Source organism: Protobothrops mucrosquamatus, unplaced genomic scaffold (genome assembly GCF_001527695.2).
Source record: "Protobothrops mucrosquamatus isolate PMUCROS unplaced genomic scaffold, P.Mucros_1.0 scaffold56, whole genome shotgun sequence".
In the NCBI taxonomy this organism is placed as follows: domain Eukaryota; kingdom Metazoa; phylum Chordata; class Lepidosauria; order Squamata; family Viperidae; genus Protobothrops; species Protobothrops mucrosquamatus.
The window spans coordinates 885,474-911,735 of record NW_015386436.1 but is presented as its reverse complement, the minus strand read 5'-3'; the positions used below and the strand labels follow the sequence as shown (position 1 = coordinate 911,735).

At 49.2% G+C, this 26,262-nt stretch overlaps 1 protein-coding gene across 3 annotated transcripts in view; it reads right to left on the bottom strand.

Moving 5' to 3' along the window:
* FRMD5 (FERM domain containing 5) overlaps positions 1-26,262 on the bottom strand; it is a 40,485-nt gene that overhangs the window by 8,890 nt on the left and 5,333 nt on the right. The window contains exons 2-8 of one of the 3 annotated variants that reach the window (XM_015811927.1): positions 8,967-9,071; positions 7,825-7,867; positions 7,012-7,090; positions 6,015-6,112; positions 5,450-5,573; positions 3,759-3,846; positions 1,855-1,943 (exon numbers count right to left, since the gene is read on the bottom strand). In XM_015811927.1, the coding sequence (XP_015667413.1) occupies positions 1,855-1,943; positions 3,759-3,846; positions 5,450-5,573; positions 6,015-6,112; positions 7,012-7,090; positions 7,825-7,867; positions 8,967-9,071 (626 nt within the window). The remainder of the gene's footprint in view (positions 1-1,854; positions 1,944-3,758; positions 3,847-5,449; positions 5,574-6,014; positions 6,113-7,011; positions 7,091-7,824; positions 7,868-8,966; positions 9,072-26,262) is intronic. The other 2 variants (XM_015811928.1, XM_029283336.1) reach the window with 2 other exon arrangements.

Sequence of the window (26,262 nt, the reverse complement as noted above, 5' to 3'; positions counted from 1 at the left end):
GCAAGGCAGAGACTTGAAGCATCCCATCAGGAGGGAAGACCCCAAATCCCTTTGGTATCACAAGGCACTTTTTTTTCCTCCTAAAATTGGGAGGACAGATAGAAATCACATACTGAAGGATTCCAGGTTGACTAGGAGACCGAAACGTTCCACATCTCCACATCCAAGGGAGATTAGCTTTCTGCCCCTTCGGTCCATTTAAGGGCCAGCTTTTGATCCCAGAAGCAGAGGCTGCCTTTGGAGTAAACTGGCAACGGCTGACACCAGTCTGCCATTTCTTTTTCCAGGAAAGTGTTCCACACTGTCTGAGGAGGAGATGAAGACCAATGGGGATGTATCTTAGTGTGCTCAGTTGCAAAGAACATCATAAAAGAAGCAAAGGTAGATTGCACATTGCTCTTATAGAATCAAAAGTAAAAATGCTAAAATGATTTGGTGTGCAACTGAGTTGATAGAATTCTGGAAGGAGTGTTTTAAGAGATTTGTATGGGGATGGTTAGTGATATAAAGAACATGTTGCTGTAATACCGTTTCCCTAAAAAAAAAAAGACCTATCCCGAAAATAAGCCCTAGCATGATTTTTACACATGTGGCTAATAGAAGCCCTACCCCCCCCCAAAATAAACCCCAGTTTTGGGGTGAGGCACACGCATAAAAATCAAGCTAGGGTGGGGGTGGGGGATGGAGCTGCCCCACATACCTGTATTTTTTGTATTTTATATATTAAATAAACATAAAAACTTAAAAAAAAGAATGCAGAAAGAATGGAGAGAGCATAGAAAAACACAGAAGAGTTAAAGGAATACAAAAGTGAGTAATCAAGGCCAAGAAAGTATAGAGAGATGGGGGAGTTGGTCGTGCCGAGATAATGGATGGTGGTTTTGCTGCCTTCTTAGGTTTTTTTATTGACTCTTTTCAATGGTGCATAAATATTGTTCACTTCTCTGTGCCTTTTGATAACGGATTTCTCTGAATGGTTCCAGGACCTCCGTAGCAGTTTTGGATTTAACTTGGATTTAGTTGTGAGCTAGGATGACTACAGTTTACCAATTGGTTTTATATACGATAACTGCAGTAAGGCTATTATGCGCACAAAGATGGGGGAAAGACAGAAATACGCATAATGGAAGAAGAGATTGTAAAGATGGAGAAATGCAGAAATGGCTAAATTTATTTGTTTGATTAGGGGAGGGGTAACACCTACTTTTACCAAAGGCTGGAAACCCTTTATGGACTTTTTGCTGAAAATGTATGGAAATGAACTGAGCTTGATTAAGACAGGCTTTATATGGGAGGAAGGGAACTGGGTCATATAATTTGGGAGGGCATCCCGACAAGACCATCTGTCTCTGTAACTACTGCAAAGACAATCAGAAGTCAATTCTTTAAATGTTTCTTTTCTTTCTTTCTTTCTTTCTTTCTTTCTTTCTTTCTTTCTTTCTTTCTTTCTTTCTTTCTTTCTTTTTGAATCTATAATGTTCACTTTTGCCTGTGTTTTTTTCTTTCCTATCTTTCTTTTTATTCCTTTTCCACTTTTCTATATCCTTTTTTACTTTTCTGTACCATTTAATCTTGTAAACTACTTCTTCAAAAAAAAAAAAGACAAGGAAATAATGAAGTCTGCCCTGGAGGGCGAGGGCGAGGGGAGCGGGGGGGGGGAAGTCTGGCAAGAGCAAGCACCAAAGATCCTGGCTTTGCAGATGGGGTCTTGGGGGAGAGGCTGCCACTGTGGGGGAGAGGCCACAGACAGACACGGGGAGGGGCTGAAGAGGGGGCTGATGATGTCACTATATTTGGGAAAGCCTCCCTTCCTCCTATGTAACTGTAGGAACAGGTTTTTGGCGCAGAACTCACCATTTAATGAAGTGGACTCGCTTGTTTCCTTGCAGGACCACAAATCCGAAAGGAGTGAAGGCCAGAAAAGCAGCATTTCCGGACACATCCTGCAACACACCAGCAGCTGCTCACCCAGCGGTGCCACGGTTGAAGACAAACTCCGCGCTCGGTGGAGCTATCCAGCCTCTTCGGCCACCGGGACTCCGAGCTGGATGAACACCGAGGCTCTGCAGCTCTTGAGCCCTGGACATCGCTTCCCTCCCCCTTGGGGGGGCAGTGTCCCCAAGCTTCTGGGAGCCCCTCCAGCGTTTGGGGGTCTCCGGGCCTCTGACCCGAAGGGGCCTCTTGCATGCCCTGCCTGGAGGCCTCACAGCCCTCTTCTTCCAGTCACTTGGGCTGGTTTATTTATGGGTAGGACCAAGATGGTGGCTGCACATATGCAGGCACACATGGTCCCCGAAAAGAGGGACTGACTGTCAACCTTTCAAGGAAGAGCAGACAGGGAGGCCAAAGTCACACATGCAAATGTTACTTTTCTGTAGGTTTACAGTGACAGAATGCTGAAAGCCTGCCTAGGTTCCCCTCCCCACTTTTGAGATCCTTTCTCAAATGACCTTTCTGCCCTGGACCCCAATTTCTTTTCTCTGAGCATTGCCTTGGCTGCTGCCTCTCCTTCCATTTCTCAAGGTTGTTCCTACTGCCCAGCACTGGGCCCCTCTTGTGCCCCACCGGGACCTTAAAAACCTTTGCATCTTAAAAGTAAGTTTCCACTTGAACTGGGAACCATTCTTAGACTGGAATCACTGCTCAGATCTCTGCCATAATTGGGTTGAGTGGTTAGTTTCCTGCCAGCTGCTGGATGGAAGGCAAAGTATGGAAGAAAGAGGGAGAAAGAGAAAGAGAGAGAAACAGCTGCCCACCACTTTCACAGCTGGATCCTGCCCAAGTCTGAGTCTCAAGTAATCAGTGCTCACCAGCCTTAAATTATGGTTGTTTCTGTTGCATAAATTATATGTTTAAGTAAATGGTTTAAAAATTGGAGCAAATGAAGACAATGCCAAAGACAACAACAATTAAGGCCCAGAATGAGGTCTCACTGTAACAGGAGGTCTGCCCCTCATCCCTGCCCTCCATTATGGGAAGGAAGGATTTTGCTAATTGCTCAGGCTTTTTTCTCATCCCAGAGTTCTTAAACTCTTATTTTGTTTCTAAGTGTGGCCTGGCTTATTTCATGGCAAGGAAATGGTCACTTGTGGTGCAAAGCCATGGTCCAGCAGGCAGGAATCCCACTGGGAAAGCTGGGCTGTTCGTGGGCCATGCTCTAGGCGTGCAAAACAGACAGCTCTCTGAGCTGGGAGATGCCGTGTGGCACTCAAGGAAGCCTCACACACCAATGTGCAGGTTGTCCTTCTAGACACTGGCTTAAATATTAAAGACACCACAAGAGTCAATCCGGCTGATCTGACAAATATCTTTCTGCTGCAGATCCTTCTTAAACTGCTTTTGCTGCAGAATTTCCTTTCAAATGTTTTGATTCGCTATTAGCATTTAAATGCAGCGGTGTCCATTTCGCTCTATTCGTTTCTGGCAAAGGGGGAGGTGGCAGTATGGCTTCCAGAGCTGAGCAGATTGCTGTCAAGCAGCCATTTAAATCTGGCTCAACAGGGGAGCCCTACAAAACCAAGGGGGGCAGCAGGAAAGGACCAAGGTGTGCTGGGGGGGGAGTGGCGGTGTGGAGAGGAGGACTCAGCTGGCAGGTCAGGGACTGCCTGTCTTCCACGGGGGAATCCAGTCTCTCCCAGGAGGAGGATTTTGTGGCCAACGCCACAGCCGGCAAGGGCAGCCACTGAATGCCAAGGCCCTCCGTGCAGAAGAAGGAAGGCGGCTGCAGTCAGGCAGAGGACGGGGACCCCACCGTGTACCTTGCAGGGATGTGGGTCCACTCCGTACGTCTCCAAGGTCTGCGCTTTCCTGAGAAAGTTCAGCTCTGCCATTGCGGGGGTCTGCCCACTGGAAGAGAAGAAGGGGGGGGGAAGTGCAGCCGTCCCATGGCGTCAGGAGCTCCAAGCCCTGCCTGAAGCCCTAGAAAACCAGTGGGGCATCCTGGTTGCAGGCCCGAGCACAGCCACCGTGGCCTGGCTGCCTCTGAAAGCCACAGCTACACAAGGGTGTGCTCAGGCGAGGCGCCGGCAGACGGAGGCTCCGCCATCCGGGGCCCAGGGCAGCAGCCCAGCGTCAGAGGCAGGAGGACGCAGCTTATTGTTTTATGCTGATGTCAACTTTGCGTGCCTAATTTGGTATTATTGATGGGTTTCATTTTGCATTATTAATGGGTCCTGCTTTCCTAGCCCAGCCAGAGAACTGTCAGGGTGAAAGGCGACCTTAAATGTTCTGACAAAATGCTAATACAGTAAGTAGCTAGAAGTGCTTAGACAGGTTTTAGTATGTGATTTCTTAGATGCCCCTTGAATCATGTGAGATGCAATCTTCTTGCTCAGTAACATAAGGCTATAGATAACAACGCAGCAGAGAGAAGGAAGACGGAGGAGGAGGAGGAGGAGGAGAAAGAGAAGAGAGAGGTCCCAATCCTCTCGCATCTGCTTGAACTGTGAGCAAACTGGGAGAGCAATTTTCCCCAGCAGGGAGGGGCCTGGGAGCCAGAAGGCCACCTGCCAAACGGGGTAAAACTTAAGAGGTCTTCAGGCTCAGCTCGGCTGGATTCTCGCAAACTAAGGCCTAGAGATTTTCAGTCCCAACTGCAATATAATGTTGGAATTGTATGGGATTAAATTGCCATCTGGCTGAATTTGCATCTGCTGGACCGGGCCATCTGTATTTCAAAGGGACCATTTCGTCTGCACACAAGCCAGGTGTTCTCCTTTGCCACCTTCTCCCCACTCCAGAGACACCTCCACCCGTTCGCGGATCTTGCCCTGTTCCGTGTTCTCCTTCCCTGGATCAAGCAATGCCCTGAGGTGATTCATGGCGGCCCTGCCTTTTATTAGTTGGGCCATCTTCTGGCCTGACCCCAGAAGTCTTACAGAGCTAGAGAAAGCCTTGGTTCTTAACTCCTCCTCCTCCTTCTAGGGATGCCCTGGAGCCGGGAAAAATAGTTGGGGCTACTAAACCATGTTTTGTTTTGGAAGGCTGCCAAACCAAGAAACTGTCCTCTGAGGAGCTGGAAGAAAACAGGGCGACCACGTCTTTTGGGTGCAGCTTTAAAACCAACCATCCCGGTTGCTGGGAAGGCCGGTCCCATTAGCTGACCACAAAGCAGGGTTGATCCATTTGCAGGGTAGTTTAACCCTGGTGATCAAGTACCGGGCAATCTCCTCTGCTCTAGCAAATGGCCAAGGCCATCAGGAAAAGGGCAAAAGCCAGGATCAAAAAAAAATTCTCTCCCTGAGCAGCTCCAGGCACACATTTCCCCTGCCTTGAATCTCGGTTATCGTTCTCAGGTCCTTCAATTCCCCCCTAGCAGTGCTGAGCTGGAGAGCTGAATCAGAGATCGGAACTCCCGACTCAGCGCAAGACTCGCTACGGGAGACGTCAGGAGGCAGCTTTGCCCAGTGTGGGAGACAAACGAACAAGCAGAGCAGCTACTCAGAGTCACCTGAGCTCAATTTTATGGATCTCAGCAATTTTCCTCTCCAATTTCTCAGAGTGTTTGGGGAAAAACTGGAACTTGGAACTGTATCCCTCTGGGTGTTTTCCAGGATCATAGTCACCGATTTCAGCTGTAAGCAAGAACAGAAATTACCAATAATTATTGACTTTGGCAAATGTAAGCAAAGGGGATCTGGGACTGTTGTTTTAGAAATATCCCCTTAACCAAATACATTCTCCAGGAGGCTGATTGGCTGCAATGCCTGATGTTTATTTGCAGGACCCCTTTCCGCCCCAGGAGGATTGCCAGAAAAAGGCAGAGATGCTCTCTTCTCTTCCTTAAACTATTTTCCCTGGGAAGAAAATGGGTCGGGGTGCAAGTGGGCCCCCCAAGACTACGTCTCATTTGCCAGTCCTTTGTAAAAGCCCACTGAAGAGCTCCCGTCTGGGGGCAAAAGGGCTTAAAGGCAGCCCAGCTTAATTGTGTTGCAGGGGGCAGCTTGCAAGAAGGCCTTGGTGGGGCCCCCGACTTCCTCCCCCCCCCAAAGGTCTCCATCTGAACTCCTCCCTACCTTGGAGGATGTAGGCGGCCAGCAGAGCAGCGTCGGAGGTCTTGCACAGGAGGCGCCCATGATACAGATCTCGTTTGATCTGCAAGAAGACGAGATACCTGTCAGGGGAACCAGAGCGAGAGCGATGAGTGCCTTCCTTCCTGCACCGTCCAGAGAAGCCACGCGGGGCCTTCCCAAATCCCTTCCGGGCCTCTTCCGGTGGCCGGGCCTCGCCAAGCTTCCCTCTCCCAGATGGGTCCGAAAAGGGCTCTGTCCAAAAATGCCCAGGCAAGGCCATTTCTGACCCCCGCCCAACCCCTGCCAGGGAGGCAGCCTGGAGGAGAGCCTTCCCACGCCTCTGTTCCTTTTCTGAGCTCGATGCCTCAGCCAGCCCTTTCAGATGTACAGCTAGACTCTGCTCCTCTTAACAATACTGTAACCCCTGGGGTGGGATAGTTGGGCTGAAGACAGCAGGAGAAGGCTGCCCAAGTTGTGATCCAAGGGGGAGGTGAGCAGCAAGGAAAAACCTGTAATGGGCATATCATACAGGGATGCCACCAAGGGATGGACCAAGTGCAGCTAGATGGAAACGGAAGATCCACTGCTCCTGGCTTTGAAGGCATCTCGGCAGCCCTTGAGAAGACAGCCCAACCTGAAACCACCACAATACCTAGTGGAAAGGGGGAGATTGGCAACCTAATCTGACCCAAAGTTCTAACGGATCTCATCCTCCAATTGTTTCCAGCGGGAGGCTCAGAAGCGGAACGTAGTGACCCTCCCTGGAAGGTGTGGCTGGCAAAGCAGGTCCCTAAAGAGACCCTGCTGGACAGTAACCTCCGGTTTCTTTTTCCTTCAGGTTTCCTTGCCGTCATCGCTGCCTCCTTTCTCCCCTTCCGCACTGAGGCGTCAGAGCAACAAGCAAAGCCAAGAGCCTCTGATACTCTCAGCCTCCCCCCCCCCCGCCAGCAGCTTTTCCTGTGGCCAGCCGGAAGTGGGGCAAGACCCCTCCCCCTCTTACCGGGTGATCTCCTCTTTTAGAGCAGCTGGGTCGGTGGGGTAGAACTTCACCCGGAAGCACATAGTGAAAGGGGGCTGAGCTGCAGAAGAGAAAAAGGTCTCAGATGGGCTGGGGGTCTACAGGAGCCCATCGGCCCCCCAGGGGAGCCTTCACCCTCCTGCTGCGTCTCCAGTCTGGCTTAGCAAAAGAAGGGCAAAAAGAGGATTTGTGTCTTGAAAAGGAAAATTTGACAACTGCTCATCAGAAATTGGAGAATGTCACGTGACGAGAGGAAGGGAGCCACATCTAGGAACAGACATTATTTGTAGCTCAGCTACTAATCCAGCTAGGATCCATTTGGAAAAGTCAGCACTTCTCTCAACTCAGTGGATCCCATCAAGTCAGGAAGAACGAGTGGAACCAGATTCCACTTAACACATCACATTCACAGAGGTTCAGATGGCAGCACAGACCACCCCACCAACATGCAGAACACAACACAGCGTTGTGTGATGCACTATAGTGAAGTTTCCAAACCTTGCCACTGGCTGTGATCCTCTGAATGGGATCACCGAAATGGCCTCTAAAACTCCTGAGGAGGTTCTGATACTTGCTAGTATAAGAATGGATAAGGATTAGGGATGGGATGGGATGGGGTAGGGCTGCCCCTTGTCGACCCCCACCCCAGCATGTACTTCTTCCTCCTCCTTTGGAAACTGCTGCTTCACTGCAGTGCACCCACCCCCTCCCCCTTCAGAGATCCAGTCCCTCACACATTGCCAAGTTACAGACGTGCCAGCTCACTGAATAGCGATCATGAAGATAAATACTTACATCGCATTTGCTTCACAACAGACTTTGTGAATTCCAGCCAGTGCTGAAGCAAGAGAGAGAGGGAGAGATTCAAAAGCTGGCAAACAGAGGGTGGCTGCACTGTCTTTCTGCTCACCCCCCCCAAAAAAAACCTGGCTTCAGTTATAAAACTGCACTAGCTGCAAAGCGGTTGGGGCTGAGCAGAAGCCGTGTAGAGCTCTTGTAGAGATATTTGGGGTAGCTTGCTTTCAAAAGCCTGGAACCCTGATCTTCTTCACAAGGTGAGCGAGATTTGTGCCTGTAAATCACTGGGCACCAATCAAGCAGATGACGGGCTTTCAATATTTAGGACGTTTTTTCCACCCCTGCCTATTTTGCCCCAGAAGCTCAGCATAGGACAGTCCCTTTCTTACGTTCTTGTGATCCTAAGGGGGTGGCTTTTTTCTAGCCGGCCTCAAATGATCTTACACCCAGACATTGCCCCAAGGCTGGGCTCTTTTGCTGAGAATGCCGCTCCGGCCAGGACAGGGCAAGGTCAAGCTCTGCCTGGCTCCCCTCTTTGACTCCCAGCACTCTAGCAGAGAAAAAAATAGCAGAGAAAAAAAATCTATTGCTCTGGTTCCCAGAAGAATGGGGATGGGAGATTCAATTTTTCCAGCCTGAACTGTGCTCCAAAAAGCACTGAGGAGGGGTAGAATTTCATTTAATTTGCAATTAAATCAGATTAATTTCAAAGATACTCTATTCACACATAACCATATAATATCTACTAATGTGGAGTCTCTGGGTGTCTCATCCAAGGCTCACAGGGCCACATGGGGCCCGGGGCCTTTACTGAATATCTCTGACCTCAAAGTGTGGTCAGGTATAAACCCAAGCTGGGAGCTAACAAGCAAGCAAAGATGCTGCACACACGTTTGCTGTGTAGTGAAATCCTCGGGAGGCTTTTTGACAATTGGGGCAAAGCAATGCCAGTCTTTTAAGCGGAGGAGGGCAGCTCTTCTCTGGTCTTCTCCCGCTCCAGAATAATGCAGGAACAGCTGCTGGAGTGGAGCTCAAGGCCCACCAAGCAAGAGTCCCTCCACCTGCAGCTGCTTTGCTGGCCTGGAGACCGGGTACGAGGAAGGGGCTCAGCTGACCGAAAACACCAAGCTGGGACTTACCCTCTGCTTGTCGGGGTCAACGAAGCGGATCCCAAAGTAGTCCTTCTCCAGGAGGTTTAAGTGATGGCACAGAAGGTCAAAGAGGGACTGGCCTTTGGCATCTCTCTGCAAAAGAAGGGCTGGAATCAGTCAGGACAGCGGACAGAGGCGGGCAGGCAGGGAGCCTGGAGCAGGAGGGAGGTCTGAAGACTCCTCCTCCCAGGGATGGACCCAGACCGGGCAGCAACCGCAGCAGCAGACGCAACTTTCCCAGAAGTAACACGCCACTGTGTGGCCTCGAGCATCAAGAGATGGGACAGGTAGTCCGAGGCAGATGCGGCCCCCCTCTCCTCCCATGCTGGATGGTGGTGCGGAAGTCTTCTTCTGCGTGAAGTATTTTTTCCACCAATGATGACAGAAGAAACGCTGGCCAGAAGCACCTCTTGAGTCATGAGAACCTCTGCAGAATTCGTCCATCAAAGGACAAGAAAGACAACAGCTGGATGGGACCTAAGGGGGAGGGGATGTGGCCTCCCCCATTCCTCCCCCCTCTTGAATCCCTCAAGCAAACATGCCAGTCACTCAGGGGGGCTATGGCAGAGCCCCTTAAACTCTCCCTGTAGAAGTCTACGATCTGCCGCATGGGGAGGCTCCATGCCCGTCTCTCTCTGGGCGTCTGAAGGGAGCGTTTCTGAACCAGCCTGGTAGATCCTTGCCCACCCATTCTCTTTGGGGAGAATCTGGGCCCTCCAGAGAGAAGGGATGAGGCTCAAAGCTGCCCCTGCTTTGTTCCCAGGACAGAGACCTCCCAAGGCAGCCGCCCTCTGCCCTTCTGCTTCCCCTCCTGGCAAGCAGGCTGCTCGCCCAGCCTGGCCCGGCCCCAGAACCTCCCTCCTCCGCAGTCCTTGCCTCCCCAGCAGCAACTCTAAGATGGAGGGGGCATCTGGGGGCCACTCCCAGGGGCCCTTTTGCCATTTGTCATCCAAAACTGCTGCGAGGAGCAACTGAATCCTGCAGACAGCCTCTCCCTGCCTAACCCTCGCTTAACGACTGCTGTAAAAACAGTCAAACAATCAGATCTGATCACATGGGTGCCTCAACTTGTGACTGTCCTGACCTATGACTGAAATTCCAGTGCCAAGTGCGGTCATATGTCAAGGACTACCTGTAGAGGTTTGCAGCATTCCCTGAAAGTCCCTGCCAGGCTCCAAAAGCCAAAGATACACTGAGTTATTTCAAGGCAATTTCCTTTCTTGTTCTTCACCTACAGTCAGAAATTTTGCCAAACTGAAGCAGACTCCTTGCCCCACTAAACATAGTCTCTGGGAACTATTAGGGAGGAGCTGTCTTCATCCTTTTTCTCCCACACAAACTATCTAGGCTGCTCTGCCTCTTGCTCCTCTGGAAGGTGGCCCCTCCCTCCCAGCTGGGAATCCAGACTACTTTCCACCACAGTCTCTCTTCCAGCCTTGGGACTGAAAGCTCTAAACCTCCTCCCTAAAACCGAGCCGACCACCTCTGAGCAAGTGAAGCCCAGGGAAGTAGGACTGGTACCAGCAGGCAGCACGGGATCTCTTAATAACAAGCAAGAGATGGAAGAATGCAATCCAAAAAGATTAGAAGGAGGGGAGGGGAGGGGAGGGAAGGAAAATTTCCAGTCAGCTGAAACAACTGGAGATGATCTGTCTTCTATGCTTCCACCCAATCCACCCAGGCCTCTGCAAGGGGAACCATCTGTTTTCTCCTCTTCACATCAACACATTCTTCACATCAAACATGCCTTAATGAGCCACAATTAAGAACAAGTATGAGACATGCTTGTGTCAGAACAAACCACTTAACACTATTCAAATATTCATAATAAACTGAACACAGAGGAATTCTCCATGATGCATTTTTGAAAGAAAAGAGCCCTCACACTCACAACTGCAGCCTCCAGATGGCCTGTGCTGAGGGGCTTCTGGGGACACATCAGCACCCATCGAGCTCAGCTCTGTGGAAAGTGGGACCAGGAAGCATCTGCTCTGGTAACCGGAGTTACCTGAAGCTGTGGACACTTTGCAAGGACAGAGAGGAAGCTGGGAACAATAAAAAAAACAGTCTTGTGGCATTCACTATACTGCAGCCTCCCTGCCAGTCTGAATGCCAGGCAGGGTCCAAATCTCTTCAGCCCCTAAATGTAAGATGGGCAAGGTAAGGAGAGGCCGGCCCCTCTCCTGTACTTGGAATGTGGTGCTGACTGCTCCCTGTCCTCCTTTCTCCAAGCCAGACAGAACCTGCAGCCTGTTTGAGATCAAGCAGTGCCTCTTCTACTCCACCATGACCCTTCCTGGAGGCTGCCCACTTCAGAGTCAAGGAAATCCCTGTTGGGGTGACTGGGATGAATCCCCAACTGCAAGGGGAGCCCAATGCCAGCCCCTCCTTTCCCAGGACCCATCGCCCAGTGGAACAGGGGGTCAAAGAGCATCAGCGCCTGGCAGCATCTTCTTCCCAATCCTCTTCATTCGCTTCTCCTTGCCAGGCCTTGCAGCAAACTCTAGACAATTTCTTCAACATTACAAGACACCGAGTACTTAAGAGCAACCTGGCTGGCAGACCTGCAATCTCTACCTACACAGAACCAACTCTTCCGCTCCTCTCTCAGCTTTGGTTCTCCCATCAGGAAAAGAGAACAGAATAGCACCAAAGATAAAGTCCCAAGAAAATAAAATGTCTGGCAATAAAGGGAAGACTTTCCTGCAACATCTCTTTGCGCAGAGATGGATTCCCAGCTGATATCAGGATACTTGCAATCCCCCACCTGCCTCTCTGAAAGCCAGATCCTCCCAGCCAAAGGAGGGTCTGTGAGAAACTTCCTCAAGGCTCTCACTTTGTTTCTTTTCCCTTCGGTTCCTCTCTACAAGCTGTTTCAGCTGCATTTCTATGCTCCAGTTCCTGTATTTCTATTTATGTAAACTGCAGTGCTCCCTCCCTGTCTGTTGCTCCGTTCCTTTTAAATAAAGTGTACCTTCTGGGCTATGTGTCCATCACGGGTGTCTTTCCTCCAAATTTTAGTGATGTCTTTGGCATCATACTTGTCTTCCTGAGTTAGGATCTCCAGTTTTCCTGTTTATTTCACTTGGTCCTGAAATAGCTAAAATTTGGAGGGCTCCATTTACTGGCTGGACGCTACAGTTGGAGCTTCCTGAGAAATGTCCCACTTTGACCTTCTTCTTTTGCCTTTGAATCTTGCATTTGTGGCCCCTGCACGTTTGGTTCTGGGCTTCTGCTACCCTCCTGCTTATTCTAGTTTTAAATTTTCCTGATGAGACTGGTGAAGTGCCTACAACATATTTCCTTCACGTTTTTGCACCATGTAGCTCATCTCTCTAGAGGTACCACGGGCTTTTGTTGCAGAATTCAAACATTTCTTGACAATACTATCTATGTGGCCAAGAACCCAGTTGTGTTTAGTTTTGATGCCCCCTCAAGTGGAAAGATGGATGAAAAGAAATACTTCTATCCAGGGCTTTTTTTCTCATAGAACGCCCAGAACGGAGTTCCGGCACCTTTTTTTGGATGGAACCTTATAGGGTAGGCAAGGCGGGTTGTATGACATGTATGAGTTCCGGCACCTTTTTTTTTTTTTTTAGAAAAAAAGCACTGCTTCTATCTTTACTTGGGAATATTCCCAAATATTCCTTTGGGAAAGGCTAGTTAACAGTGAATCTGAATAGTCTGGGTAACTCTCTGTCATGTCCTGGATACGGCCACCGAGAAAATAACACATCTCCTGCACTGGCACGTTAGGTTTGCATGGGGTAAGACTAGAAGATCTCCAAGGTCCCTTTCAACTCTGTTATTCTGTTCTGTTTGCACACCAAATCCAGGGCAGGGGTAGTCAATCTTGGCTCTTTTATGACTCGTGGACTTCAACTCCCAGAGCTCCTGAGCCAGCATGGCTATTTTTTTCAGGCATGACGAAGTGAGCGGGACTTACTGCTTTTTAACATGTTGCCCCCAATTCCCATAGGTGCTGCCCATAGGTGCTGCCATTGCCTTTCTCTGCAATGTTCCCACGCCTCCTTTCCAAGGTCTCCATGGCACACAGGTGTACTAGCCACAAAGCCACCAGGCCAGAAAATTTCTTCTGGAAGGTCAGAAATGGTCAAGAGCTCCAGACCACACCTGCCCCAATGATGAAACCTCAAATGAGCTAACGTAAAAGGAATAGTTTGATTAACTATGGTTTGTTGAACAACTCTCAATTGTAGCTATGGCATAAACCACAGCTTACCAATCAATTGTGTTCACACAACACACAAAGCTAAACCACATAAAACTATACGACCTTCAAGTGTGAAGGTTAAGGCACTTGCCCATCATCTGGAGAGGCTGAAGCCCAAATCTGACCTCGATTAAGCCACACACCACTGATCACACAGCACCTTAACGGCAAAGCCAGAGCCAAAACTTGTTTGGGTGATTAAGTGGATGACTGCCTACAAAAGAACACCGACCCCATTTCTACCAGCTGCCTCGGAGCAGCATCCTGGCTGTCCTTCACAAGGCTGAGCTGTCACGGGATGACTGTCCGTGGGTCCCTTCTGCTGACTCGCACGGATGCCCAGGCAGCCTCTGGGAGAGGGAGGAAGGGTTCTCGCTAACACTTCCTGACAGGGTGGAAATTCAGTGCCATCAGGGGGAGCCACAGGCCACGCCAGGAGGCTCTTTGGCAGCGGCTGTGGCACAATGTTCAAACATGTCACTTTGGATCATATCGCTAAGTCCATAAATAAACTCTGGTCTCCACTCAAGGGTATGGAGCCTTCAACAAACGCTAATCTGAAGATGTTTTCCCCTAAAACCAGACTCCAATCCCCTCTTGGATGTTATCAGAAAACATCAGACATCTAAAGGGTAACTGCCAAGACCAGATCTCCAAAATCCAAAACGGGAAAGAGGCATCCTGTCTACTTCCTGGTTTAATTCAGCCAGTGAGACATTGATTTTAATTACAGCAAAGAAGTTAGAGGGGTTTTGCCTTGCTTTCTCCCAGCTTTATGTAACTGAAAAAAGTTCACTAAAAATGAAATCAATGAAGAGAAGAGCAACTATTAAAAGTTAATAAGGACACAGTTTCTCCAAAAGAAGTGGGAGGAGGCAACTCGCACCATCCGGTCCCTTGGGGAGGCCACCGGAGTGCTGCAGCTGAGACCTTTATATTTCAGACTTTCTTATCTTCTCAAGGGTGAGCTGAACGGCCATTCTGTTTTTCTGTCTAGGTAAGGAAATACCTCTGAAACAATGACCCAGTGGGACACAGATTGTCTAGTAGATAGATAAAAGTATTTATGAAAAAAATCTTGGAATAGCAGTTGCGTGCAAACTGAAAAAGAACTAGAAGAGTGATCTGACTACAAAACATGCAGTTTTAGGCTGCATCTATAGAAATGCAATAACAAAATAGTGGAAGTAAGTATTCTATTATATTAGGTTCAGATCCATAAGCCACACTGTCAAGGAGGATTCAGAGAAATTGGCACAGGTTGAAACAAAGGCAATGAGGAACATCTGAGGATTGATATATTAAGTACTACGGAGAAAGATTGCTTGTTCGGGTCAGAAACTTCATAATTAAAATAAGGCATACTATATGACATAAGATTCAAAATATAAAATACAAGATTAAGCTATGTACAAATTAAACAGATCTTGCCCAGAAACTAGCCATGTTAATTGCGTTCTGTCGCGCTGCCATAAGGGATAGAAGACAAGCCAGGCAGAGGACCCAGGTTGGGAGATGCCTGGGCCTTGCTGCTTCTGCTCTACCGTGAGCGATCACCTTGGCAAGACAGAGGCTTCTCTGCAGAAATCAAATATGGCCACAGGGAAACAGTCCCATCTGCTGTTGCTAGTCGGCAGCTGGAGTTTACATAGCCGAAGCATTCAATAAAGACGACAGCAGCAGCCATTTCTAAGCCGTAGCCTGAAAACGGAGCTTGTTTGGAGAAGGAAGGAGAAGCGGAAGGTAACCAGGACCAGGGCTTCTCTCCTTGGGGGTCTCCTCTCCCTGGAAGAGCCCTCTCCCCCATGCAATTCAGCAAAGGCGCCAGGCGGGTGGGTAGCCAACTAAACAAGCACAAGAAATCTCTCTCGTTCAGTTATGAAGAATACATTCCCATCTTAGTATTGAAACGCACACTCAGGAAATCGGGACTTGCTTGGGATCAGCTCAGCACATCTCTGGAGCTTTTGCAACAAAGAAGAAAATGGGGGGTGGGTGGGCAGAGGTTTAGAAAGGAGTAGACTTCCATCCCAATTGGGTCAGAGTTAACGCTCTGGCAGTGTCAGAAGAAGGCCTCTTGCGGCCATTCAGAAGGGATTACCTGAGGGAGATCTCTTTGACCACCTGGCCAGGGAAGATTGAGCAGCACTCCCAAAGTGTTGCAAGGATGGAAGGGCTCAAAGGGGCAAAAGTCCCTCCAGCCACTCTGAGGGAGCAGTCCGGGCCCGTCATCCTCCGAAGGCCTCCCGCGTAGCCATGGAAACAGACACGAAAAGAAGTTCAGCTGCAAAGTGGAAGGAGACAGTTCTTCTGGCTTCTATGCATGAACTCTCCGGGTCGGCTGTTAATAGCGGAGGCCTTCTATTTATCCAGAGTCCTTATTGTCTCTTTAATGAGTTCTCTCTAAGTAACCCTAAAGGAGACTCCCGCCGGTTTGCCAGCAATTGATTCCTTCCCAGCCACACAAACTCTTGCAGAAATACATTGGCTTGATTAACTATTGATAACCCTGGCTTGTTCAAGCACTCATTTGCGGTCTATTTTTGTGCTGTTTCCTTTTGTTGCAAATGTCCAAGGCTTGTGTCGATACAAGATCCCTGCTGGGGCCGGGGGACTAATGCTGCATTTTAAGATGAGCAAAGCAAATCCTACGGGCCAGGGTGCCTTTCAGGGCTCCTCTCTTTCCCTGGCCTTGTGCTGCACTAACTTTGAGGGGGGGGTCATCTTCCTTTGCACCCCAGGAGCTTTGGCAGCTGTTCTGCCATTTCCATGGCCCAGTTGCAAACAGCCCACCTCCCAGTACTGGGCCACCCCAGTTCTATATTACTCTGGCTCTCTAAATGGAAAAACAAATCTTTGTCTTACATACCTTTAGGAACATATAATGAACTCTTCCCATATATCTGTAGGCTCCATATATATGGTGCCATCAGGTCAAGCGCCCTCAGCTGCCCCTCTTTGCTTGTCGCCCCTCCTTCACCTGAGCACCATTTCCAGGAAGCAAAGTCTGCTACCTCCGCTCAGTCCCAGACGGGCTCTGGAGCCCATTTGCTGCGGCCTCTTTCATGCAAACCAACAGACACTGAGCAGTTGCACATTGTTGGAAAAAGGCAGGCTATGCAGGCTGGTTCAGCAGAGAAGCAGCAGTGAAAAAGATAAGGTTGCCATTTACCACTTGGAGCTTCGTCAAATGGGCAGAGAAATCCTGGCGCCCAGGGCGGCACAGAGGCTTCCTCAGCAGAGCCCCGTCCCTTCAGGATCCCACCCAGAGCCACGGAAGAAAAGTCCTTTGCTTTTACCATGGCAACAAATGGATTTTCCAAAAGAGGCTGTCAGAAATGCTTGACATTTTGAACAGAAATAATCACCGGGTCTTACAGGTGCTTAGCAAACCAACCAGCCAGCCAAGCCAGCGGGGTTTGCAAGGATGTGCTGGGAAGGGGTGGGGAGATTGCTATCCCCACCCCGCAGGGATTATCCAAGCCTCTGTTTAAAAAAAGTTCAATCTGGCTCCGCCTCCCAATGGGCAGGGCTAAGCTGCACCTCGTCTCCCACCCGCTCACCGAGGTGCTGAACCTGAGCAGCCCTTGGCTCGGCCAGCAGCTTCAGCCGTCACACTAACTTGCAGAGAGCCAGAATCACTTGGCCCACAAGTTGAAATCTGCTTCCACGCAACAGAGGCAAGAATGGACCGAATAATGCTTGGGTTTTATGCTGTTAGAGCTGTATTTTAATGGAGAGTAAGTCATTTGGCAGGCTGTCCTTCCTCATGTGCCTTCTGGCATGTTGGAGAAGAGCCTCTGCTGCAGAAGCCGACCTTCCAGGAGTTCTCCCACTCCAGCCAATGTCCAGTCCCCGAAGCCAAGAGAGACCGGGAGGGCAGGACCCACTGCTTTATGGCCACTGCTGGCCTGTTGCCAACAATCAGAGCAGGCCAAGCAAGCTCGTCTTGGAGCCTTAAGAGTGGAGTAAATGGTCCACGCTCTTCTATCCTTGGCAGTGAAGAAGTGAGGAGCTCTGTGCTAGGAAATGGATCTTGAGAGAAAAGAGCAAATGAGATGCTCCTGGGAGTCTGTTTAATGTGCTTGTTTAAGTGTTTAAAACAGAAGTGTGTGAATAGATATCAAGAGAGAGAGTAAAAACGATCAAACGTAAGTGCCCCTGGTGTATTTTCCTCACAAATCTCTGACTTGAGCTCCTCAGAGGCCCAACGGGCTGCTCCCTCCGCCGACACTCCTGCTGTCTCTCTGCATTGCAGCAGGAAGACAAACTGACCTACTGGAATCTGAGGGAAGAAAGTGAGACTCTGCAGGATCCTTCTTCACTGGCAAACATCTCCTGCAGATTTCTGGCACAGCCCATCCAGAAGACCAATTTTGCACAATAGGAAGAAACCCTCTTCTTCAAGACCCAAGAATCCAACAGAGCCTTCTAAGACCTCACCCAGCACGGCTCCTTGCCAAGTTCTTTCAACAGACAGACTCCTAGGGACCCTTTCTGTGTCCCTCAAGAAAGAAGAAATGCTCCTTCAGCCTATCAGAAGAGGGCAGTGCAACCAGTAACTCTACACAATATAGAAGAGGCTTCTAAGTATACGGAAGAGGTGGACCAAGCAGCTCTCCCACTCTGAACACACCTGAACGTTGTCTTGTTTCACTGGCACTGACATGCAGATGGGGCGGCAAGGGCTGAGGAAACAGGCCTAAGTCAAGCCAAGGAACAGCTAAGCTGCAGGTCCACCAAAAGCCCTACACTCACCTGCAGCTTTACATTTAGAAGGCAGAGGCATTTGGCCCTGCTGCCTGCATATGTCTGCCCTTCTTTGCACAGTGTGTGATTACCCTGTGGAGTTCATTTCTACGAGATGTGGTGGTGGCCACTAAATTGGATAACTTTAAAAGAGGCTTGCATAAATTCAGGGATTCAACTATAAGCCTGAAGACTCCTAACTGAAGGGAGGAGAGGGGCCAGCCTTCGTTTCCTGCTTGAGAGCAAACAGGGGCATGGGGGGGGGGCCCTCTGTGAGTATTACAGAGTCACAGAATCACAGAGAGGCTGGACGGATGCCGTGGGGCTGTCATGCACATTTTCTAATCTTCTTGTCCTTGTGCGAAGATGGACACACTGATTTCTCTTCATGGGGAGGCAGAAACAGCACATAGGAAGGCTGCACTAAAATGGCTGTTTGGTCGAAGGAAGCCGAGCTGAGGTCTTCTTTTGCTGCTTCTACTGATGGATTCTGAAACCAGGCCAGATGGCCAGGGGAACCAGGAGACGAAGGAGGCCGTCTCAGAAACACAAGTGGAGTCCTCAGTCCTCTGCCCAGTCTCCACCAAACATGTACCTTTCAAAACTGAGAATGTTAATGAAAATATGTTAGGATGACAAATTTAGCACTTTGTTGAAAAGGAAAGCAATCTATCTCTAAGTCTGTAGAAGGAAGGAACATCCATCTTGAGTTTATGATGTCCCATCAATAAAAAGAACAGGCTGACTTGACAGGATACAATGGAGAGGCTTTCAGCGGCTGGAAGGACTCAGAGCTATAATGGTAGGAACAGACCATTTTATCTTCTGTTAATTAAATGAATCCAAAAATGACCGTTCTTCTTCCTGTCTTGATTTTTAATTTCCTTCAGCCCTTATTGACACGTCTGCACCTCGAGGAGACGGGAGCTCCACTCCTCCGGCTTCAGCACCGTCAGGCGATAAATCATCCTCTAGAAACGCTGCAGCAGCACAAGCCCAGCCATGATCTGAGCCGCACCCCCCCCAATCCACCTCCCATCCTCAGGCCCTGCCCCCACCCCAAAAGGAGGTTTCCCTGCAGTGCCTTTTTGGTGGGAACATGTGGAATAAGGGGACCCCTGGATTAGACATTCCCAATTCCTGCAACTATTCTTCATAGGTTTTGGCCTCCAGTACTCTAATCACCTTCGTTGCTCTTCACTGCAGTCTTTCCACAGTCTCAACATCCTTTTTATAACATGGTGACCAAAACTGGATGCAGTATTCAGAGTATAGTCCTACTAAGGCTTTATAAAGCTTTTATTTGCTCTGCTCCCGTCTTTTGGGACCACACCAGTTCTCCAAGGAACGTTCAAAGATTAAAGAAAGAGGCCACCTCCGCTAGTTCCTTCAGTATCCTAGGAGGGGATTCATCTGTCCCTGGAGACTTGGGTTTCTTTACATTAATTCATTTCTCTCTTACCTTCTCCTTGTCTATCCTAAGCAACAGTCCCCCTACTCACCCACACAATGGCAAAGCTACAGTCATGGGGGGCTCCATTTCCATTTGAAACAAAATTCAAACAATCGTTAAGTGGCTAATCTGCAGTTTCCTTTAATTTCCATTTAGCAGAAAATTCACATGGTGAAGATATCCCTGCCTCTTGTTTCAATGTGAATCAAAAATCCTTTTTTACCACACAGTACAAACTTTTGCAGAGGAAACATCTAAGCCTCTTTCTAAAACCTTTTTCCAGCCGGGCCTTTTGCAAAAATGTAAAAGAGCCCCCGATAAACACTAAATGTTCTAAGTGTATAAAAAGCTAGGAAGCCACTTTCAGATTAGGTGATGAACAATGTACTGATTAGACACCCTCCATTCCTGACCTTTGTAAAAACCTCAAGGATTTTTTTTCTCAGCTGTGTCAAATTCATTTGCCTGATTAGATTATTCATTTTTTGCTGCATGATTTTCTCGTGATTTTCAAATGTCTCTATTTTGCTAAAAAAGGACAACAGATACTGCATTCTGGGAAACGCATTATATCAATGTTAAAGATCATGGTGACAAGCAACAAGCAGATAGAGGGATGTCATAGAAACACCTGAAAGAGCAAAACAAAATATGGGATGAGATGGGCCAGACTGGGCAGCAGTAGATGCAAAAAAAACCCCCCAAAACTGGATAGTTTGATGGCTCACAATCTGAGCCAAAAGGGTGATTCAAGGGAATTTAAGATGCAATCAAGAGAGGGACTAACAATAGATGGACAGAGCTGTCATGGTTTTCTCATTTACAGTTATCAGAAAGATTCAAAATGGCTAAAAAGACTTATGAGGATGGGGCAAAGCAAGATAAAATGTGATGTACAATTGTGCACCAGTTATAACATGTAATTGCTAAAATGTACATAGAGTTTTGATGATTAGATCAGCTAGATTATAGAAAGTATTATGATGTACCTTTAGAGAGAGGGGTTGAATATGTATATTGTCCTTTACTGCTGTAAAGAATATCAGAAGCTTCTGGTTTGTATCTTTTTTCTTCTTTTTCTAGTTTTAACTTTTTTTTGTTTTGCGTCGCTTTCTTTCCTTTTCTCCCTTACCTAATGTTAGTTTGCATTACTTTTTATCTTCTTAAAAATCAATTAAAATTATATATATATATATTTGTGTGTGTATAAGATTCTCCTCAGAGTGGACAAGCAGAGACACAGTCCAAGCAAACACAGATCCAAATATTGAATCTGCAGGCATTTGACAGAATTCCAGTAGGTCGGCACCAAAATTCCTTGATTAAATATCAGCATGGAAATGGCAGAGCTTGAGATGCAAATCCTCTCGGGAGAAAGGTGTAAACAGAGGTGTCCCCATCAGAGGCCTTCAGAGCTCCTTCCCTCCACAGCCCCCTCCGTACGGCCGTCTTCCGTTCCTTGCCAGGGGGGCATCCCCACTGCTAACCGAGCCAAAATATCCCATTTTCCAATGGCCAGCAATGCTGGCAGTTTCAGTAGCTAGGAGGTGATGGGCCCAACTGCTGCCAGTGTTCCTGCCCCTTTCCGGCAGGCGCTCAGCTCCTCAGGGCCCGTTTGGGAAGGGTCTCCTGAAGGCAGCTCCTCCTGAGAGCAGCCCGGAAGGGCCCCGCATTCAGGGCAAGGCTGGCACCTGGAGGGGCTTCTGCACTGCCTCCTCCCAGGAGTGTCCTTGCCGTGCCCAGAGACGTCTCCAGGCTGGGGGGAGGGACCCAAGGCTCAGGACAGAGCCCCCTGCACAAAAGAGGCTCAGTGCTGCCCCACAATAGCCCCTTGTTCTAGGCAAGCCGCCGGACCCGGCCAAGGGGCAGCCTCAACACCACACAGCTCCCGCAGCCTAGGCCACAAAGGAAGTCGCCCTCTCAACACCTGCCCGGCTTCAGCCTCAGGCCGTCCTCTCCGGCTCTGCCAGTTCTGATCTTTTTCCAGGCTCAGATTGGTCCGTAAGCCTTCCTCCTCCTCCTCCTCCTCCTCCTCCTCCGCTTTCCTCCTCCTCCGCTTTCCTCCTTTGGGGCCTTCTGGGGTGTACTCTCATCGACTTGAATGCAGGGCATCCACACTCCCCCAGGCTCCAACTGCCCTCCCCACACACACACCTGGAAGCCCCTCCAGACACCCAACTGCTCAGTTTGAGCATTTTGCCAGAATCTGCATTTCCAGCCTCCTCTTTCCAGAAATGGGGGCCCTCTGAAGACCTTGGCCCCACAAACCGAAGGAGGCAGGGGAGGCGAGGGATGGCCTCTTGCTTGGGCTGAAAATGGCCCCATGCTTCAGCTCACCCCCTCCTCCAGAGAGCAGTGCCTTCGGCGTTTGTGGAGTAAATGCAGCGGCCACTTATCCCACGTTGTTCCCATAGTAATGCTCAGCCCTCTGAGCCACACAAAAGGCCCCCGAATCAAGACAAAGGAGCTGCCATTTCAGACGGCACGCTGAGGGAAGCCGAGGCACCGACAGGCCTCCCAGAGAAGCAGACGCTCCTGTGACTTTTTCGTCTTTGCCCAAGGAGTCAGCAGGGCTCTGTGCCTTTTTCCTCGCAATGGCATCCGAGGGCTGCCCTCTCCCTTCGACTGGTGCCCCCTCAACCCTTTCTGGTTCCCAAGAGCGCTGCTGGATCGGCTCCAATCCAGCTGGAAAGAATGCAGAGATCTGGAATACTGCGGCCAAAATATAAGGGTGCTGAGGAAGCGAAAAGAATGCAGAGAAGAGCCGCAGAGCTGGTGAGGAAGTTGGAGGCTGCACCCTATGAAGAGCAGCTAAAGGGGAGGGGAGGGGAGGGGAGGGGAGGAGGCAAAGGGTGTCCAGTAGAACCATCAGTCTCGGATGGTCCGAGGATTCCTGCCCCGGCGGCGATTTGTGCTAAGACCCCCCCCCAAGTCCCACCCATCCCTATCATTTGCTGTTCTCCATGCTCGGAACTCCAACTGGTATTACTGGACATGGGTTACAATCCAGTCACGAAGGGGACCTGGTGTCCCTGGGATCAGCCATCACTGTGACTGGATCCTTAACATCTATAAACTACTTTAAGATAATTTTCTATAATTTGGGTAGAGGATAAAAATATCTTTGGAAGATCAAATTCCATTCCAATCCCCTTCTCTCTCGAGTGTGAGGATGTGATTCGGATGCTGGCCTCGAAATCAAGCGATTGTGAGTTCTAGTCCTGCCATAGGCATGAAAAACCATGGCTAGGTGGCTTTGGGCCAGTCCTTCTCTCCCTCAGCCCAATCATGGGAAAAATAAGAGGAGGAGGAGGAAGGAGTATTAGCTACGTTTGCCACCTTATTTACAAAAAATAAGAAAGTGGGACAAAACAAAATCTAAAATAAAAACTAATAGTAATAAATAAAATTTCTCCCCTCACCCCGGTAACCAGACAAGCGCTGTGCTCTTACAGTTTTATTGTAGGACAATTTAAGGGCAATGACTGATGAATTCCTCTGGCATCATTTTCATTCTCAGCCAGCCTCACCAGGTGAAGGGAAAAAAAACAGCTGTACCAGTTGCTGTCTCGGTTAAGGTGGAAAAGGGCTGGTGCCTGTGGCACAAAGGCTTAGCCTCTTTTCGACTGGCTCTCACTGCTAGACGGGTCATCTCTGACCCAAGTTCCTCTGAAAGACCAGCCAATCTCCATCCAAATACAATCAGGTTCACTGGTTAGAGGGGGGCAGGAGGGGGAGGAGCAGGTTCACAAGGCACATTGGGAGAATTTCCTTAACAAGCCCTGCAAAGTTAGAAAACTTAAACCTCAGTTTGTGGAAAGCTCTATGCTACTGGTAAAACAATGAAACAGAAACTTGAAGGTTTCTCAAAGAAAGTCTTCACATCGGTGTTTCTCAACCGTGGCCACTTTAAGATGGGTGGACTTCAACTCCCGAATCCCCCAGCTAGCCATCTCTGGGAGTTGAAGTCCAGCCATCTTAAAGTGGCCAGGGTGGTTGAGAATCACCACTCCAGATAATTCATACTTTGTGTAATCAAAGGTTACTCTGAGCCTCTGTTCCACATTTGCCCCCTTTCCTGACCTTTTGGTGATGGTTTGTCTAGCAATGGTTTTGCTCTCTCCTCCTTCAGGGCCTGTTAGCCATCTATCACAGCTCACCAGCCTCCTCCCAGGCCCATCCCCCACGCCACCAACTTCTTTACCGGTCTATTTTGGGACATAGATTTACTGGTCTTTCCATCACTTGGACAGATGCTAACCCAGAGTCCGGAGACTATAAGGAATTAGATGACAGCAATCAGATTTGTATTAAATCCCTGCCAGATAGAGAAGCTGCTCTCCTGGATCCAGTCCAATTCCAAGTCTTAGTGATCCACAGGGCCGCTTTCCTCTAACAGCATCTACCTGGCCAGCTCTTCCCTAGGGATGGAGCAGGAAACAGGCTTTTCCACAAGCGACTCCAATCTCTTGGAATACTCTTCTGTCTGGTGGCAGGAGGCCCCTCCCTGCCCTCTGCCTGGGAAAATGAGGATGCTGCCTCTTCTGCGGGGTCTGGGGGTACGTCCATGCAGAGGCTGCTGCTGTTTTAGGTCTACATAGTTATATTGATGTTATGCTTTTTGTCTTCTAAGGCATGTTTTATATTGATTATCACGATAAGCTCAATTTCTTTGACAGGGCTAGTATACAAATCACTACATAACGAAATAACAGAGTTGGAGGTCTTCTAGACCAACCCCCTGCTCAGCAGGAAACCCTAAACCATTCAGACAAATACTTGCCAAATCTCTTCTTAAAAACATCCAGTGTTGGACCACCCATAACCTCTGGAAGCCAGATTAACTGTTCTGACTGTCAGGAAATTTCTCCTTAGTTCTAGACTGGTTCCCTCCTTGATTAGTTTCCATCTGTTGTTTCTGGTCCTGCCTTCAGGTGCTTTGGAGAATAGATTGACACCCCCCCGCCCCATCTGTGGCAGCCCCTTAGATATTGGAAGACTGCTATTGTGTCACCCCTAATCCTTCTTTTCATTAAACCAGACATGCCCAATTCCTGCAACCGTCCTTTATGTGTTTTATCCATACAACGGCTGTCAGGGCAGGATGGATGAAGTAGCCTGGCAAACACCCCCCACCCACCTGGCTTCCTCCTCTGACATTGTGCAAGGCAGATAGGAGCTGCAGGCTGGGATGCCTTTATTCCTGAAGGCAATTTTTCATTCCGCGCCCAACTCTGGATGGCCACCTTGCTTCAAGGCGGCCCTTCTCCTCATTTGAACAACCGTCAGGAGGTGAAACGGAGTCCGGCAGGCCTGAGCGGATGAGCAGGATGGACATCCCAGTGGCGGCAGAGGAAGCAGCCACAGGCGGCTCCCAACTCATCTCCTTCAGCTTGTAAAGGTTCCTCTCAGGACAGAAAAGTGGGCTTGCAAACTGCCTCTCAGTTGGGGACAACAGGCAAGCTCTTCAAGCACAGTCCAGGAAAATGCAAGTGCACAAATTTGTCTACTCAGCTCAGCAGTTCACCTGCTGGCCCCAGCCCTTCCTTTGTAAGGATTTTGTCCCGGAGCGGAGGCAGCCATTTCAAACCCTCCCTGCAATTTTTCAGCTTTTCAAAAATGGACGCTCCTTGCCTTCCTGTTATCATTTCATTTATTCCAAGCAGAATTGCTTGTGATGGAAGCAGATGGGACACAGCTGTCTCTTAATTAGGCCAGTTCATGCTGCAACGTGGCTCCAGATTTCCTTGGGGACAGGCCTATATTCGGCCAAAACAGAAGCATGGGTAGTGATGCACTGAATGGCCTCCAGCAGAAATCCCTGGGATTCAAGACAATCAAAATACTACGACAGATATGGACCCCCCTCCGCCCCCCCTCTCTCCTGAGGGCTTCTACACAACCCTTCCACTTTGCGTGTTGACACACCCAGAGAGAGTCTACAAGAGATTTTGGGTACATCTATGACCTGGTGGGCCATGACCTAGTTTGAGGAGAACCCTGGAGATCTGTCTTGGGAGAACTGACCAAAGAGATCACTGCCAGCTCTGCTTCCCTTCCATAAGCTTTGGCTTGGCGTGCAACGGGAGGAAGAAAGGGCACCTCAATGCCTAGGCAAGGAGTGGCTCAGAAGGTCTCCCGTGTCTCCTTCTGGGAAAGGGGCACAATCTACAGGGGCAAAGCAGCGAATCTTCTCACGGGAATGCCAGACTGAAAAGTGAAAGGCAGGTCAGGAAATGATTAACTCCTAAGGATCTCCAGCCAAGCGGCTTCTCCTCACCTCTCCTCCCCTTCCTTTGGGGAAGATATAACTGACCTTCATTCACTTCAAAGTAGCCCAGGTCATCCAGTGGCAAAAACAGCTTTGCGTGCTTCCTTTTTAATGTTTCTGTGCTGCCTTTGTGAAAAAAGCACAGAGCCAAAGGAGCACAGATAGCATCCTAATACGGAGCCCTGACTGTAATAAAAAGCAACACGTAAACAGATTTTAATTTTGAAGTGACTGCAGAAAAAACCGGCTGCCTTGTCCTTCAAGGGAGAGAACGGCTCCTCAAAATAAATCCTCTGCAGGTACAGGCACACGCTGGCATCACCTGTTCCTAAGCAGTGTTGCGCTTCTAAAGGGACAGCTGGCAATCGGGGCGGGTCTTTTGGTGTGGATAAATGCCCAGCACAGCTTCCAGAAGCTCTCCAACCATAGTCCTACTCAGAGCAGACCAAGCCCGACGCAATCAGAGCACGGGTAACAGGAGCCACCTCTGAGGACGGTAGCAGCTGGTGCACCAGTTGTAATTCTGCCTGTGCCCACCTTGCTTCCCAGCGCCCCTCCCACGGAGCCCTGAGGCAGC